The following is an 18,576-nucleotide window of genomic DNA, read 5'->3' on the forward strand; positions in this document are numbered from 1 at the left end:
ACTTCACTTGTGAAAAACAGCCAAAAGGCCAATGATTGCCCAGCAGGAGCTAGTTCATCTCAATGCCCCGAGATGAAACCTCAATTACCGACAACTGCACATTTCAATCAACAGTCCTTTTCATGAGGTTCTTCTGGGAAATTACGGAGACCAGGACCTTTAAAATGTCAGTTGCCCTAATCATTGCAGAGCAGCATTGAACTTGTATTGAACTTGGAAAGTGGTCACGACTAACTTCACAATAAAAAGCTAAGAACGGTCACTACTTATCTGTAGAAACCTATTCATCTGCAGAAATAGTTCCCCCTCTACCAAGAAGCTGAGTGAGCTCCCTTCCCCTCTCCTGCATAGAACCATCTGCCTTTTAAAATCAAATCACAGTTGCCAACAAACGAGGAGTTATCACACTGGTGTGTTTATGGATTCAACAAACATTTGAGAATGCCTATTACACGACAATCATTGTTTTAGGAGCTTCGGGTACAGCAGTGGATAAAAACTCCCACCCTTATGGATTTACTATTTACTCTGGACTGACAATAGCAAAATGAACCAAACATGCATGCATTAAAAAAAAAAAGTGTGCACCTGCCTCTAAGAGCTGAACTAATCCTCCCAGGAACGAGGCCCTACTGCCCTGCAGTCCTACCTTGGCTCATTCTTGGAGAGGAGAGGGTACCCCGTCCACAGGTTTCTTCCACAAATGAAACATGAACGTGCCACAAGACCCACCACACAACTGGAAGTTCCCGGCTTCCTCACAGGACCACTACGAAGCAGGACAAAGCATTTTACAAGTGTTAGTCCACCCTCCTCACATTCCAGTGAGGCTGCCTGGGACCATGATTCGGATCTGGAATAAGTAGCCCCTGGTGGCCAGAGAGAGAACAGTGGTCAATGCCAACTGCCTGACCAATCCAGGCTACCCACGCCAATTCTTGTAACTTTTCCATCTGACTTTAGAAAATGAAGTCAGTTACTCAATAGGTACACTTCACTCAAAAGTGAGCCTTCCGCTGAGGCTCACTGTGGAAACACAAGGACAGTGGGGGTCTCCACGCTGCTGTGTGGTGGCCTTCAGCCATTAAAGCACAGCTTAACCCTGGGTGTGTGGGCTGTGACCCCGGAAGGTTTGTTTAGTGTTTGTGCAGATCTGAAAAGAAGGTATATAGCTTTAAACAAATATTTCCAAGGGAGTTTGTAACCTCCCAGAAGTTTAAGAACTTCTGCATTGGAGAGTCTCTGTCTGTTCCTTGGTAAGATTATACACGCAGCTGGTCACTGCATTCAGAATGAAAGGCCCAGTCCCAGCTGCAACATGGGTGCTACAAGCCTGGGTTAGAGGCTGCCTGGTGGTTTACTAGGCAGACCTGGGTCAGAGACAAGGTCAAGTGCTACTTGGGGGTGGAGGTAGGGGGTGAGGAGTTCATTTAGGAAGTTTGTCTCCTTTTATAGAGCAATGAATGTCTCCTCACCCTCAGGAATCTGACTGCTCAAATCAGTTCACTAAGCCAGTAAGCCAGTAACACACAGTGGATAGATGGGTTAACTTTGCTAGTAACACTTTTTTCCAAGCAAAAATGTATGCCATCCACCTCAGCTTCCTGGTGGCATGACTGTTGTTCTCAGGCAACCAGCCCATGGGCTTGTCCTCCCCACCCCATGCCAGGTCAGGTATGAAAGGTGATTGGAGTGACTGGAGCTCTTTACTGTTCAAAATCACCGTCTATGTCATGGTTTTGTCCAGGCTTCCACCTCGGGATGGGGCGGGGGGGCACACGGCTATAGAGCTTCTGGGAAAAATTGTAACTAGACTCTCAAAACCATCAGCCACAGACACTATGAAAAAGATAAAAATGACAGGTGTTTCCCGGGAGCATAGAGCACCGGCTGTGCATTTTCTGGAAGGGCCTTTATTGCAGCTCCTCTTCTTGCATCTGCCTCTGTCTTCACTGCCTTTTACTAGACTCTGCACTCCTCAAAGATGGGGACCTTTTTCATGCCCACCTAGTCGGTGACTAGTGTCACAGACCCTCTCAGAGCTCCAAGAGTGGGAACGGAGACATGAACAGAAGCCAATTATAACCCTGATGGAAGGATGACACATGGTGGGACTTAGAGAGTTCCTGTCTCCTAAATAATGTATCCACTTTACGGCTTCAAAATACACATCAGGGACAGTCTACAGGAAAGATGAGGCTTTTTGAAAGAAAAGCATAGCATAGAAAAATATATATTTTCAAATTATAAAAAGCAATGAATGTAGAACATACTCAGAACAGAGGATCCAAGATGGCGGCGTAGGTAAACACCTAAACTGCTGCCTCGCACAACAATTTTAAAACTACAACTAAAAGACAAAATGTCTATCACCCAGAACCACGGGAAAGCTGGCTGAGTGGAAGTTCTACAACTAGAAGGAAAGAGAAAACAGCATTGAGAGGTGCATAAGCGCTGAAAAGCTGAGGTACGGAGGCGCGCGAATCGGGCTGGCGCAGGCGACTGGGAGCGCTGCTTTTTTCAACCCGAAGGGAGACAAGCTCCCGATTACTCTGAACTCCAGTTTCTGGGGAGATGCGAGGGACCCAAACTCCTACGGGGAGAAGCTGGTCTGTCTTCCATCGGGTCGGAAAGTGAGGGAGGCTTGCTTACAGGGCTGTGCACAGGAATAATTGTTTACTGAGCTGGAGCGTGGGACGTGGGGACGCGGTCGGAGACGCAGAGACAGCTAACTGGCAGCCATCACTGTTTGCCACGCCCTAGCCTAGTCATGCCCTGAGACCCCGCCCCGCACAATCTACAAACCCACCCAAGCTCCAAGCAGCGGCTTTAGCATATGAATGGCCTGCCCTATCCCAGCTTAACCTAGCAGACTTGCAGCCTGTCAGACAGCTCCAAAACCTCCAAACCCCAAGCAAAGAGGAGAAAACTGTAGCTCTCACTGTAGCTCCTGCTGGGTGGCCTCAGACAGTAGCTGACCTGCACCCCATTAGAGATCCAGAAGCCAGTGTACCTAGTGGTCAGTGTGAGACACCAGATTTCAACTCCTCACATCCATAAGTGACACATTCAAGAGGCAGACTCAGTGAGCACCAAAGCCCAACAGAAACAAGTCCTGCACCATAAGCGTGTCTCCAGCGCAGCAGTTCTTCCATTATAGACACAGCGGGTCCTCACAGCCAATTGGCCTGGAGGTCATTTCCTCCCAGTGTACCAACAGCAATCAAGGCTTAACTATACCAAGACTTTGCACTCAGCCCACAAAGGGGTGTACAAGAGCGTCCACCTCAGGTGATTGGGGAGGCTGAGCTACTGGCCCCTATAGGTCACCTACCACACAAAGCCACCTCATCAACACAAGGAAGCAGCAAAATGCAAAGACAAAAAAACATGTCACAAAAGAAAGAAATGGAGGAAAGCAAACTACTGGATGACATAGAGTTCAGAACCACATTCATAAGGTTACTCAAGAATCTTCTAAAAACCGCCGAGAAACTTGATGAGACCTCCGAGGAGCTTAGTGAGACCTTCAAGGACCTTAATGAGAATGCCAAAAAAATGGAAAAGGACCAGTCAGAAATTAAGCATACACTGTCTAAAATAAAGAATATACAGAAACTCAACTGTAGATCAACATACCCCAAGAATCAAACCAAAGATCTGAAATAGGAAACAAAAAAACACCCAACCAGAAAAACAAAAAGAAAAAAGAATCCAAAAATATGAAGATAATGTAAGGAGCCTCTGGGACAACTTTAAGCGTACCAACATCCGAATTTTTGGGGTGCCAGAAGAAGAGAGAGAGCAAAATACTGAAAACCTATTAGAAGAAATAATGACAGAAAACTTTCCCCACCTGGTGAAAGAAATAGACTTACAAGTTCAGGAAGCACACAGAACCCCGTACAAGAGGAATCCAAAGAGGACCACACCAAGACACATCATAATTAAAATGCCAAGGGCAAAAGACGAAGAGAGAATCTTGAAAGCAGCAAGAGAAAAATGGTTAGTTACCTACAGGAGAGTACCCATATGACTGTCAGCTGATTTCTCGGCAGAAACTATGCAGGCCAGAAGGGAGTGGCAAGAAATATTCAAAGTGATGAACAGCAAGAACCTACAACCAAGATTACTCTTGATTGATCTACAATCAAGATTACCCAGCAAAGCTATCATTCAGAGTTGAAGGTCAGATAAAGAGCTTCACAGACAAGAAAAAGCTAAAGGAGTTCATCACCACCAAACCAGGATCACATGAAATGCTGAAGGGTATTCTTTAAGAAGAGGAAGAAGAAGAAAAAGGTAAAGATAAAAATTATGAACAACAAAATGACATCAAATACATACCTACCAACAAGTGAATCTAAAAATCAAGTGAATAAAAAATCTGAAGAACAGAATGGACTGGTGAATATAATAAAATCAGGGACATAGAAAGGGAGTGGACTGACAATTCTCAGGGGGAAGGGGGTGTGATGGGTGTGTGAAGAGATTGGACAAAAACCTTACACCTATGGATGAAGACAGTGGCGGGGGGTAAAGGCATGGGGTGGGGTGGGGAATCAGGTGGAGGGGAGCTATGGGGGGAAAAAAAGAGGGACACCTGTAATAATCTGAACAATAAAGATTTATTTAAAAAAAAAAAAAAAAGCAATGAATGTAGAGTATGGTGACCGAACATCTCAGAGACAATAACATGAACATGTAGCAAAATTGGTTACTTAGATTTCTGTCATTTCGACTATAATTTAGTGGTAATAAATATCATATAATAAGAATAATTTAAAGCATTGACTGATTATTTATTATTAGCTCTCCATCTCAGAAACCATCACAGAAGCACAAATGAAACCTGCCTGCCTTTGTGAGTATTCTGAAAGACAAAGAGCAGCTTATATAACTTTTGTTCTTCACAAAACTCTCATTATATCAGGTCAACACTGTCCCCAGAGCCACATGTAAACTTCAAGGTTCCTGAGGATTGCTCACGTTAGCAATGTGTTTACTCTCTAAGAATAAAAATGGGGAGGTCGACAGATGCCATTTTTAAAAAGTTTGTATAAAATGTAAACATAGTTAGGATATCTTTACATGGTCAGAATTGGTTAGAGTTTTTATATATTCTTAGCTTGAAAATGTTTACAAAATAATGCTTGGATTTATAATAGGTACCCTTTTTTCACATTTATTCTATAATTCTCCATCAATGTTAGAATGTTCTTCCCAAATGGCCTCAATTCTGACACCATAGGACACTAAATTAAATGTGTAAAAGATGTGCTTAAATAGAAATAAAATACACCGCTAAGCTGTGCTGGCTTCAGGCACACGGTATGGCAGCTATCTTTTATATGTTCTGATCACAGTAGGTAAAATGCCCCTCATTTTAAACATTCTGTCAGTTAATTTGTTTAAGTAGCACCTGTTTCAAATGCTTCTGCTAACAGGGGCTGCGCTGTGAACGCCCCTTGGACAGTGCCTGAATCAACCTGTGTTGAATGTTCGGATTTCCCCGAGGGCCCTTTCAGAAGCCTTCTTTCAGGTACAGAAGTCACAATTCCAGTACAGAAGTCACAATTCCGTACCCTTTAGACTCTGTCTTATAAACTAATTTGTCAGGCAGAGCAGTGCATGGGCGGGTGCCCTCCATACTAGGCTGCAGCTAATAGTGGTTATGTGGTTAGCCAAGGCTCGCAGGTGGCAGTGCAGAGAGGGCCAGGGTGTGCATTTCTCCCAGTTCAGGGCAAGGCCAAGAGCAGGTCCACCTCTGGGTCCACAGCCAGGGAACGCTTTTCTTGCCCAGCAGTCCTGAGGACACGTAGGAGATTCATACTGAGTTGTATTCTGACATGCTTATTATTATTTCACAAAACAAAACAGTCTCCCGAGGTCCGTGCTTTCCCATAGCTCCGAGTCTCATCGCACCATCTGTACAGAAAGGTGTTGCTTTGAGGCACTAAAAGGGCTACCACTCTTACTCTGATTAGTCTTTCCACTTTTCATCTGAGGAGAGCTCACATACTTGCTGTGGCTTACTCATCTCTGCATTGCTTCTCAAAGGAAGTGCACGAACGGCTCTCCCACAGCATTCAGAGGGCCATCATTTTCATTAGGGACTCCTTAAGTCATGTCCCACCATTACCAAGAGCCATTTACTGCGAACCAGATGAAACCTCACAGAAGCGCTGCAGCCAAAATGAATCCCATGTCACAGAAGTCACGGCTCTGAAGTTCCTGAAAACGATCATCAGCAAGAAGAATCCAGGAGTCTCTGTCGAGCATTCCTCTCCCCATTATTTGCTTTAGTTTCACTGTGTGCATTCAAATCTGTCAAAATGGAAATCATATATCTGTGACAGAAGTCACATAGCACAAATTAACTTCTCTGCTGCTATACATCTATCTCATGTTCTTTGCCTTAGCCAATTTCACTGCACAATGAAGTTAGATCGGGGCAACAATTAAACCAATACACTATCATCCCTCCCCCCCAACTCCCTTTTTTTAAAAAAATATTTTTATTGATTTCAGAGAGCCAGGGAGAGGGAGAGAGAAGCATCAATGATGAGAGAGCATCATTGATCGCCTGCCTCCTGCACACCCCTTACTGGGGATCGAGCCTGAAACCTGGACATGTGTCCTGACCACGACCTTTAGGTCGACGATCAAACAACTAATCCATGCTGGCCAGGTCTTTCATTCCCTTTTGAAAGAGATAGAGAATAAAAGACAAAAGGATCAGAGGTACAGGGAGAAAAGCCAGCAAAACAAGACCAAAAAATAAGCAAGAATGACAGTAAGGGGTGATGCTTGAGCAAGAGGAAGAGTATGGAACAGAGAGAAGGAGGAGAAGGAAGCGAGAACAGTCTAGAAAAAGCACAGAAGCTTTCCTTCATTGGAAATCTGGGGCCGCCCCAATTCTTTCCCTTTCTCTCCTTGTACTGAAGGGTTTCACTTAAGATCACACTAGGAAAATGGTTTAATGCAGAAGGGTGGGGTGGCAAAGACTGTCAATCATTCATAAAAGGGAGCTTCAAAGGCTCTCTGTGGGTTCCCTCAGGTGAAAGCTAACCTTACCTTGGAGCTCTGCCGTCTGGTTTTCCTGCTCCTCTCTCATCATCTCAGACTGCTTGCGATTTTTGCCGTCGACGACATCTATCTTGATCATGCCAAGGTTAGTCAGGAGAACCATTGAGTCGATGCCCTGACAGTTGCTTTTAATATTCTCCAGTACCTTAAGACACTTGTATGACTTGAGTTCACTTATATTCTCCTCCAAGAAAAGGTTGTAGAGGCTCAAGTCGTTGTACCCTTTGGACTTAAAATGCAGAACATCAAAAGTGGGCAGGATTTCATATACTTTGAGAACATCTGTCTTCTGCCGGAATGGAACAAACAGCGTGTAGACAACCACGGGAACCAGCAGAACATAAACCGCAAAGTTAATGAAACTGAGCAACTGGAAGATGCCAACTGCGATGAGTTTGCACTGAATCCGATCGGGAACGGTGCTGTCATTTCTCAGAATCCCTGATTTGATGCTGCAGACAAACTCATCTGAGAGGGAGGAGAGGCTAAAGTAATAGCCCAGGTAGATGCATGCTAACAGTATAATGCTGAGTGTTAGCACCCGGCAGCTGATGTACTTGACAATTAAATTATTACAGTTTTTCTTTGTCTTCAAGTACTGTTCCACAATTGGGTACTTGAAGTGGCTTTCAGGTATCTCCCACAAACTAATAAGAAAATAAAAAGCATTTAAATCCTTACCAAGACCATCAAATAGTAAAGACATAAACACATTTAACAATATCACACTAAAAATCTCAAACACCTTCCTTCCCAAACTCCTCTTATAACTTCACTCGTGTACAAGAGAAACAAATCAAGTTTGGAAAAACAAAGAATGAAAAGCAATAACAAAACACCTTTCCCCTTAATATTTTTAAAAAGGTCTACTTAGTTAAATGAGTTACATTTGTAAAATCTTTGAACACCTGTTACCTAGTGAATGTACATGTTTGTTACATAAATTTGATAGTTCTTATTCCTGCTGCTTTTTTTAAACTATAATTTTCTGCTCACTCATATGTGCAGAATAAGGTAAAGAAGAATATTCTGGCCCAGCTATAACACACGTGCTTCCTGTTGGCAAGGGCGGGAGGCAGACCGCTCAGTGGGTGTGGGCCCAGGCTGTGGGCCAACAGACCTGGCTCAGGCCCCATCTCGCCCACTACAGGACAGTGTTTTTATCTGCAAAGGGGGAAATAAATGCTCTTGATGCTCTGAGGATTAAGCGAGATCATGTACTTAGAGAACTCAACATGATGTCTGGGATAGATTAAGTATTTTTTAAATGAGAGCTATTAATACTATTACTATTGTTAATAACAAGAATCAGAGGAAGAATGTAATAAAGGCAAGGCACCGCCTACTCATTCCCTTCTCTCACACCTGCTTTCTAAGCTCAGTGGTCTCATAATCCTCCGTGCTCCCCCATTAAGGTGTAGGTCAAAGCAAGTGAGCCACACCCAGTGCCCTAACCTGTTACCTCTTCCAGTGAAACAGTGATGGTTCACTCAACAAGGAGAGGACTCTTGATGTGAGGACAGATGCTGGGGCATACAGGTGGGGGTGAGATTTAGGGAGAGCGAGTCTTCCCGGCCCTCCCCCTCCCTACTGGCAATGGGAACCCAAAGCCCAGACGGGCAGAAAAAGGGCAGAGAATGTGTGTACGACAAAACCTGACTTGGTACCTGCAGGGGACTAAGTTACCTTTGTCCTACGTTCTCATTAGAACCGGGAACTGTGCAGGTACCATCTCTCAGGTCGAGGTCACGCATGCTCTTTGCGGCTTTAATGGCGCGGTTGTAAACTTTGTCAAGTTCTTCTATGATGAACTTCAAATCTGAGCAAATATGTGGAGCAGCTGCAAAACGCCAGAACAGGGAGGGCAGGTACAGCAGGATGGCGACCAGCAACAGGATGTAGGGGAAAAACTGAAACACAAGAGCACACCATGGGATCAAAGGTCCTCTGAAGCCACCTCACTGCTCGCGTGGCTTCCTCATTCTGAGACAGATGTGAGCGCCCATGCCGCTTGTGGAAATCAGGCTCATTACCTAATAACTGCTTCTTATGGCTAAATTCACCAGGTAAGCTTTGATATTGGTAATTACCTTTCAATAGACTTTAATTGGAAATAATTGGCCATCACAGGGTGACACACGATGTCTCCTCTCTCTAATCACAGAAACAAAAATAAATAAAGTACTCCCATATCCTTTTGAGTAATCCCTCAACAAAACCCCAATCAAAGAAGAGATCAATGTCACAGTGGCCTCTGCTAGGCTCTATTTTAAAAATTGCTGTAGTTTTAAAAGGTCACTAAGAGAGCTCTGCTTTTTTTTTTTTTTCCCTCTCCTCTGGAATCTGGGAGAATGACACAGAAATGCGTAACTTCACTCACAACAAATGAGAAAAATTTTGGCTTCAGTGATTTAGGAGTCATCCCACCAAACCACTGAAACAAGCAGCTAACCATCAGGAAATGAGAAGAAATCTTCCACACCGGGATAGACCTGAGCTCAACCCAACACCCGCAATTTCCAGCTGGACAATCTCAAGTCGGGAGAAGCCGACCACACGGGCAGTAGTGTCAGGAGGAGAAGGGCATCTGGATGGAGATGGTTTTGCAAAACAAACAAGAGGGGGTTCAGAAGTCGGAGACGGCAAAGAGTACCCTGCAACCAGGTCTGTCGGGTGGTCAGGGAAGGCTTAGCCTCAAGAGAAGACGCAGGACGTCCATGAACTACAGTCAGCACCGATCTGAATTTCAGCTCAGCCAGTGGCCTTGGGCAGTGAGGTCATTGAGCCTCTGACCCTGTTTCCACAGCTATAAAATGGTCATGTAATACAGATATTAGGAGAATTAAATAATTTATGAAAAATGCTTAGCATGGCATGTAACAGGCACTAAAACACACCAGCTAAAAGCAACGAAGGGCTCCCTGCTGGGCATGTTATCTTTAGTCCTCACGATGACCCTGGCGAGGCCTTGGTGATGGCTGTGTGCTGCAAGCGGGGAGAGAAGTCCACAGCCGTTTCCTGGCTGCAGAGCACAAGGCTGGTGACAGAGACAGAACATGAAGCCTGGCTTCTGACCCCAAAGGCATGCCTGTCCCACCATAATACACTGCAAATTAGTTTGTTTCTATGGAAAACCTCTTCCTGCTTTTGGATTGCTCCCTTCCCATAGTTCCTCGGAGTCAGATCAGGAAGAGGCCCGAGCTGACACAAAACCTCCACTCTACACCTCTCTGGGAGCAGCATTAGCAAGGGTACAAAGAGTTCTCGAATAGCCTCTGTTACCATCTATGTTTCCATGGTACACCTGTCAAGACTAAGAAACCGTCATTGGCACATTACTAGGAACTAAATTACAGATTTTACTTAAATTACTCCAGTGTTCTCATGACTGTCTTCTTTTTGTTCCCAGAGCCATTTTGGGGCATCCATTACATCGAGTTGTCACGTCTCCCTAGTCGTCTTGGTTCCGTGACAACTCCTGAATCTTTCCTTGTTTTCCATGGAGAATAATATTTATAAGTGCATAAAATACTTCAAACAATTTTGCATGTGCTTCTTTTTTATTGATTTTAGAGAGGGAGAGGGAGAGGGAGAGAGATAGAAACATCAATGATGAGAGAGAAACATCAATTGGCTGCCTCCCGCATGCCCCCTACTGGGGATCAAGCCTGTGATCAAGGCATATGTCCTGACTAGAAATGGAACAGAGACCTCCTGGTTTATGGGTCAACACTCAACCACTGAGCCACACCGGCCAGGCTTGCATGTGATTCTTTATTAACACATTCACAGAATCTAACAGATGGTCTCACAGCAGTAACTCTAAGTCATGAGGGGGAGACAGTGTTCCTAGTTATCTGTCATTTCTGTGGGTGAAAAGTCCTGAGTACCACTCATACCACTATGGATTGTGGCACGCACACTTTAATGTTGTTAGAAGTCCATAAAAAATAAAGCTGGCGTGTGTTTCCTATCCCAGTTACAAACTCCCTGATGCCATCACAGACCCCAGGTTAGGGATCCCTGCCACAGAGGAAAGAGAGAAATCGCACGAATGGCTCTGAGCTTTGCCAAGCCCTCTCACCAACACAGCCGCTTCGTCTAGGGCCGTGGTCGGCAAACTGCGGCTCGCGAGCCACATGCGGCTCGCGAGCCCCTTGAGTGTGGCTTTTCCACAAAATACCACGGCCTGGGCAAGTCTATTTTGAAGAAGTGGCGTTAGAAGAAGTTTAAAAAATTTGGCTCTCAAAAGAAATTTCAATCATTGTACTGTTGATATTTGGCTCTGTTGACTAATGAGTTTGCTGACCACTGGCCTAGGGGGTTCTGGCCTGGGACGGGCCTTCTCAAGATTATTAACCCAATTTGCACAGGGCTGCTGCACACTGACACCACAGGCAGTGGTTAGCTGAACTGGGGCTGCATAATTCGGGGTTGGCTGCATTGAGAAAGCAGCAGTGTTCCTTCAATCCTTGCCCACTCTGAAGGGTGCCAATTAGCATAAAAAATGTAACTGTGCAACAGTTTGTGGTATTTCCACAACCAGGCATTCTTCTTCTTCTTCTTTTTTTATAATATATTTTATTGATTTTTTACAGAGCGGAAGGGAGAGGAATAGAGAGGTAGAAACATTGATGAGAAACATTGATCAGCTGCCCCCTGCACACCTCCTACTGGGGATGTGCCCGCAACCAAGGTACATGCCCTTGACCAGAATCGAACCTGGGACCTTTCAGTCTGCAGGCCAATGTTCTATCCACTGAGCCAAACTGGTCAGGGCCAGGCATTCTTCTTGAGACTCACAGAGGGAACTATTTCTAACTCAGGGATGTGAAATCTTTTTATAGAACACTTTTCCTGTCAAAGCTATGTGAATAATAGCATTTTACCTCAAACTGTTCTGAATTAAAAAGTGACTGTTTTACATGCTGTTGCAATTTTTCTAACATGTCCACTTGGTGTAATAATTAGTACCAATTCGCCATTCGGCCTGGCTTATTATCATTAGGAAAATGAATGTTTAAAGGTATTATGTGCTGGGTGTTTGATTTCTCCCCAAAATATCCTTGTACCTTGACCACCCCTTAGAAACGTGGTTGAATGCCATCATTCCTTGGTGTTCTCCAGTTAAATCTTATTTCCCACCATCAAAAATAAAAAGGCAACTTTCAGTGAATCTGTAACAAAGTGGTATTAAACTCAATTCAACTATAATACAAATTGAAAAAAGCATTCACTTACAGCCTTGGTTCTCGAACATCTCCCACCTTGAACAATTTGGCTCTCACCTTGACAAGCCTTTCATGCTGACACCTGTATGATCAGTCGTGTCTCTCAGGTGACAAACAAAGGAGCGAATGTGCGAGTATGAGTCAGTTTACTGCTAAACCTCACGTTGTTAACATCTCGGGAAATTGTTCTGTGAATATTTTTGTGATTTTTTTTGCTTTTGTTGCTGTTTATTATTATTTTCAATTTTTACTGTACATTTCATTTTTTTTGTTAAATTTTCATTTAGATTTCATGTCCTTTTTGTTTTTAAAGTATTTATTTATTTTTAAAAATAATTCTTTATTGTTGAAAGTATTACATATGTCTCCTTTTTTCCCCCATTGGCCCCTTCCAGACTGCCCCATCCCCGCCCCAAGACCATACTGCCCCATTGTCTGTGTCCATGGGCCATGCATAAGTGCATACACAGTCCTTGGTTGATTACCTCCCACCCGCTCACCTTCCCCCATCTCCCATCCAAGATTCCACATTCTGTTCCATGCTTCGAGTCTCTGGATCCACTCCCTTCATCAGTTTATTTTGTTACTTAGATTCCACATATGAATGAGATCATGTGATAGTTGTCTTTCTCTGACTTATTTCACTTAGCATGATACTCTCCAGGTCCCTCCATCCTGTCTCAAAGGGTAAGAGATTCTTATTTATGACTGCTGCAGAGTATTCCATGGTTTAAATGTACCACAGCTTTTTTATCCACTCATCTACTGATGGGCACTTAGGCTGTTTTCAGATCTTAGCTATTGTAAATTATGCTGCTATGAACATAAAGGTGCATACATTCTTTCTGATTTGTATTTCAGCTTTCTTATGATATATTCCTAGAAGTGGGATCACTGGGTCAAATGGCAGTTCCATATTTAATTTTTTGAGGAAACTCCATACTGTTTTCCACAATGGCTGCACCAGTCTGCATTCCCACCAGCAGTGTACGAGGGTTCCCTTTTTCGAATGTCCTTGCCAGCACTTGCCATTTCTTGATTTGTTGATGGTAGCCACTCTGACAGGTGTGAGGTGATACCTCACTGTCATTTTAATTTGCATCTCTCTGCTGATCAGTGACTTTGAGCATTTTTTCACATGTCTCTTGGTCATCTGTTAAAGTGTTTATTTATAAACAGTATATTAGACATGTACTGTATATAAGAAAGGTTAAAACAGGGAGTCATTGGGGGTCTGGAACAGATTTATTAAATTTATGTTACTTCTAATGGGAGAAAATGATTTGGTTTTCAAACAGTCTTCTGGAACAAATTAAGTTCAAGAACCGAGGTTCCACTAGATAGTCTTTACAATCCTTTCACCCAAATAAGGAGCACGGGAAACTGCTGAGTTTTATGACTGCATCTGCTGGACGGGAACAGCTCTGTCCACAGCACCGTCTCCACCCAATTAGGTCTGAGATGCTCAGCACCTCTCACAGCTGTGAAGGCAGTGTTTCTGCACTATGTCCAAGGGGCACCGAGTTCTTCCAATGATGATAAAGCTTCTCAAAGCAGCCCAGGAACAAGTAGTTGGCACACTTTTCAGTCTACCTGCCTTGAAAAATTGTGTTTTGCCCAGCCAGCGTGGTTCAGTGTTTGAGTGTCGACCTATGAATCAGGAGGTCAGGGTTCGATTCTCGGTCAGGAATTGCAGGCTCGATCCCGTGTGGGGCATGTAGAAGGCAGCCGATCAATGATTCTTTCTCATCACTGATGTTTCCATCGCTCTCTCTCCATCTCCCTTCCTCTCTAAAATCAATAAAAACATTAAAAAATTGTGGTTTTTTCCTATAAGGGGCTATCATGAGACCAACAGAACCTCCAGGTAGGAGGAGGCATGGAGGGATCCAGTATAACCTCGCTCCACGTTCAGATCCCCTCCGCCTCATAAGGCGAAGAACTGTCCAGTTAGGACTGAACAACTCCTCCCTGAAACGTATGTGATCATGTCTATGGGATTAAATCAGATGGGAAAATTCATTCAAAAACATCTCCTGGGCACCTGCCAGGGGCTAGGCAGTGGGCTGAAAATGTACAACAAGTATGTCAAACTCGCAGCCGGCACGCCTCGGTTTATTTAACCAATCAAAACATAAAAGCGATGGCCGCAAGATATGTAGGTACTAAGTACTGAGGGAACAGAAATGTTCTTGGGGAGGTCAAGGAAGGCTCTGTAAAGGAGGTAACACCTGAGCTATGCTTTAAAGCAGCGGTTGCCAACCTTTCGGACCTCACGGACCACCAGTGGTCCACGGACCACTGGTTGGCGACCGCTGCTTTAAAATACAGTGAGGCAAATACAAACAAACAAACAAAAACAACCCCCATCCCCCCTCCCTCCACACACACAAAAGATAAAGCATTACTATATTATATTAAGACTCGGCTCGCCCTAACCGGTTTGGCTCAGTGGATAGAGTGTTGGCCTGTGGACTGAAGGGTCCCGGATTTGATTCCAGTCAAGGGCATGTGCCTTGGTTGCAGGCACATCCCCAGTGGGGAGTGTGCAGGAGTCAGCTGATCGATGTTTCTAACTCTCTATCCCTCTCCCTTATGAAATATATTAAAAAAAATAAGACTCAGCTCAAATTTCACCTTCTCTGTGGCCCTTCAGACATCCTCTTTCCTCTATTGGAATCCTTTCTCCCTGCCTGCTTGGTGAATTCTCTCCCATCCCAGGCACCAAATGTAGTGAGTGAGCCCACACTGAGGAGCTGTCAGAGCTGAGGCTGGAAGTGTATACTAGGTCGAATGGCATTCTCCAAAACTCATGTCCACCTGGAACCTCAGAATGTGACACTGTCTGGAAATACAGTCTTTGCAGAGGTAATTAGTTAAGCTGAGGGCATAATTAATTAGGGTGGGCCCTAACCTGGTGACTGGTGGCCCTCTAAGAAGGCCACATGAAGACTGACACACCGGGAGAAGCTATGTGAGGACGGGGGCAGAGATTGGAGTGATGGTGCAACTCTGAGCCACGGCGGACTGCTGACAACCACTAGAAACTAGAAGCGAGGCACAGATTTTTCCCTGTGAGCCCTCAAGAAGGAACCAACCCTGCTGACACTGATAAGGGCAGAAGTAGAATGTTAGGGAACTAGCTAGAATTGTAAGAAATATTAATCACGCTCTGTTAACCATGATTGTTTTATTCTGATTAAAGAAGGCACATTCTAACCTGGCTGGCAGCCGCACTCTGGACCTGGGAGCTGACCTGGAAATGCAGCCCTTCATCCCCTTTTGGAGCTGCCTATTATCATGGAAAGATGAACAACTTGGCTGCAGAAACCAGAATTACCAGCCCTTTGAAGACCCCAGGCTTTGCATATCACTAAGCCCTTTGAAGACCCCAGTCCTTTTGCATGTCTGTAAACTGCCCATTTGCCCACTTCCTTTTGTACTTCTATCAATATAAGCAGCCGGCTTATGGTGGGGTGCAGAGCAGATTTTTTGTGGATGACCTGCTGCTCTCCCACGCTGCCGGCAGTATTGGGATAAATGCTCATATAGGATTCAACCCTGTCTCGGCTTAATTGGCTCAAGTAACAGGCAGCACAGACCCTTTGTTTGTCTGGTTATAACACCTTGATTTCTAACTTCTGGCCTCCAGAGCTATGAGAGAAGAAATTTCTGAAGCTACCACATTTGTGCTAATCTTTTATGGCAGTCTTTAGGAACTCACAAAAGGGTAGGCAGGGAATGAATTATGAAGCCCTCGGCTTCCTCCCATACACACAATGGGAAATCACCGGTGGATGGCGTGATAAAAATTGATTGTAGAAAGACTATTCCAGCCAGCAGTGGAGACTGGAGAGCACTGGAGAGGAGAGAGACACGGCAGGAGGTTCCTGCAGCGGAGGAGGAGATTGATAAGCGCTGAGAGTGATAAGCACTGAACTGAGGCTGAGGCAGCAGCAGTGGGGAGAAGGGAAGGTGGGTCTAAGAGCTACATGCAGGGGGAAACATACATTTCAGTGCCCACTTGGTGGTGAGGGATGAAAAGGGGAAGAAGTGAGGCTAATTCTGGGTTTCTAGCTTATCCAAGGGCGTGGTGGGGGTACCATTAGTTAAAATGGAGAAACAAGAAGGAACAGATTCACAGTAGAAAAGGGTGAGAAGGGAAGCAGACCCTACGATAAGAAGTTCTGAATGTGAGATACCTGTAGTCAGGAACATCCTGTTAGACACACATCGTAGATAACTGAAAATAAAAGGAGAAGGTCTGGCTGGCCTTCTGACTCGGGACTTTGTAGCATGTAGATGGTTGAAGCCAAGAGCTTGGCTGAGATCATCCGAGGAGAATGTGTAGGAGGAGGAGGAGATAAGAGGAGGACCAGGGAGAGATGCGAGGGCCTGCCATTTAAGGGTCGAGAAACAAGAGAATTGAAGAGATGTGAAGGAATTGTCAGAAAGCAGGAAGCAGATAAACCAAGAACAAATTGTACTGAGGAGGTGAAATAAAAAGATGTGCAAAAGACATTTGTTTTTGATGTTTAGACAGTACCCCACTTAAAAGAAATCCCAAATATGGATGTCAAGAGTGAGGGGTCACCCAAAAAGGCTAGTGCATTCCATGAGCAGCTGACAGAGGACAGAGAAGAAGGTGGTAGGGCATTCCACTCTGCAATCAAGGGAAGACACCCAAGGCTCTGTGCTGGGTGTGAGGACCTAACATAAGGAGAAACATGGAAGAGAGATGGTAAGCACAGCATTGGTGTGTGGAAGAAGGAAAAGACTCCTGTCAACAGGATTAGAACCCAGTTAATGGAAGCAAGGAAAAACCTTCCTTAAGCACTGTATGAAAATGGAATGGCCCTGGCTGGGTGGCTCAGTTGGTTGGAATATTGTCTCATACACCAAAAGGTTGCAGGTTTGATTCCCGGTCAGAGCACATACAGAGGTTGTGGGTTCGGGCTCTGTTTGAGGTGCCTACAGTAGGCAACAGATCAATGTTTCTCACATGGATGTTTCTGTCTCTTTCTCTCTCCCTTCCTCTCTCTCTGAAGTTAGTGAAAACATATCCTCACCCGTGGATTAAAAAAAAGAAAATGAAACAAATTGTCCTGTGAAGCAGGGAGTTCCCTTTCCACGGATCCACTGGATGGGCTTTAAGCTCTAGATCAGGGGTGGACAAACTTTTTCCTGCAAAGGGCCAGACAGTAAATGTTTGTGAGCCATACAGCTTCTGTGGCAACTATTCAACTCTGTCACAGTGTGAAAGCTGACACAGGCAATGAGCAATTGAATGAACATGACTGTGTCCCAATAAAACTATGTGTAGAAACAGGTGATGGGTTGCATGTGGCTGGAGCATGGATGTGATCATTTGCCAAGTCCTGCTCTGTCTGCATACTTGCTTCCCGAGAGTGATCCCCAGACCAGCAATCTCAATATTGCCTGGGAACTTGTTAGAAATGCAGAATGTAGGCCCCATCAGACCTACTGAATGTGAGTCTATATTTCATCGAAGACCTCCATTTATAGGCCTATGCACAGAGAGGTGATTCACATGCACACAGAGTTTGGGAAACATGGGTGTAGATGAGTGGTATCTACATTGGAATCCAAGCTGGGCCAACAGCACCAGGAATCTCCCCAAAATGGATAAAAACCATACTCTTGGCCTTGACCCCTCCCTCGCCCTCCAGGTTCCAATCCAGTGGTCTGGATGGGGCTCAGGAGCCTATATTTTCACACAGATAATGCTAAGGTTTGAAACCTCTGGTCTGGCAGCCTCAGAGGACCCCTCTAAGGTTCTGTAAAGCCACTTAAGAGAACTAAAAAGAGCCCTAACCGGTTTGGCTCAGTGGACAGAGCATCGGCCTGCGGACTGAAGGATCCCAGGTTCGATTCCGGTCAAGGGCATGTACCTTGGTTGCAGGCACATCCCCAGTAGGGGGCGTGCAGGAGGCAGCTGATCGATGTTTCTCTCTCATTGATGTTTCTAACTCTCTATCCCTCTCCCTTCTTCTCTGTAAAAAATCAATAAAATATATTTTTTAAAAAAGAGAACTAAAAAGATTTGATAAATCTGTTAATTTTACTTTCTTGTTCTTGTTTTCCCTTCTATTTTTCAGTTAAAAAAAAAAATCCCTGCTTTCCTGTTTCAGAAAGAAATCTTGCCTAACAGTTGCCTAGGTTATGAACTTGATAAAGAACGCAACACCCCAAAAAGCCAGTTATCAAAAAGTCCTCCGGCGCCACCTGCTGGTGT

General features: G+C 44.6%; 1 protein-coding gene across 1 annotated transcript in view; it reads right to left on the reverse strand.

Annotated features, from left to right (window-relative positions):
• Positions 1-4,610: 4,610 nt before the first annotated feature.
• Positions 4,611-18,576, reverse strand: part of PANX1 (pannexin 1) — a 54,800-nt gene continuing 40,834 nt past the window's right edge. The window contains exons 3-5 of the mRNA XM_080688400.1: positions 8,776-8,999; positions 7,078-7,736; positions 4,611-6,327 (exon numbers count right to left, since the gene is read on the reverse strand). Of these exons, the coding sequence (XP_080544526.1) occupies positions 6,248-6,327; positions 7,078-7,736; positions 8,776-8,999 (963 nt within the window). The 3' untranslated portion in view covers positions 4,611-6,247. The remainder of the gene's footprint in view (positions 6,328-7,077; positions 7,737-8,775; positions 9,000-18,576) is intronic.

Source organism: Plecotus auritus (assembly GCF_963455305.1).
Source record: "Plecotus auritus genome assembly, chromosome: 9".
Taxonomy (NCBI): domain Eukaryota; kingdom Metazoa; phylum Chordata; class Mammalia; order Chiroptera; family Vespertilionidae; genus Plecotus; species Plecotus auritus.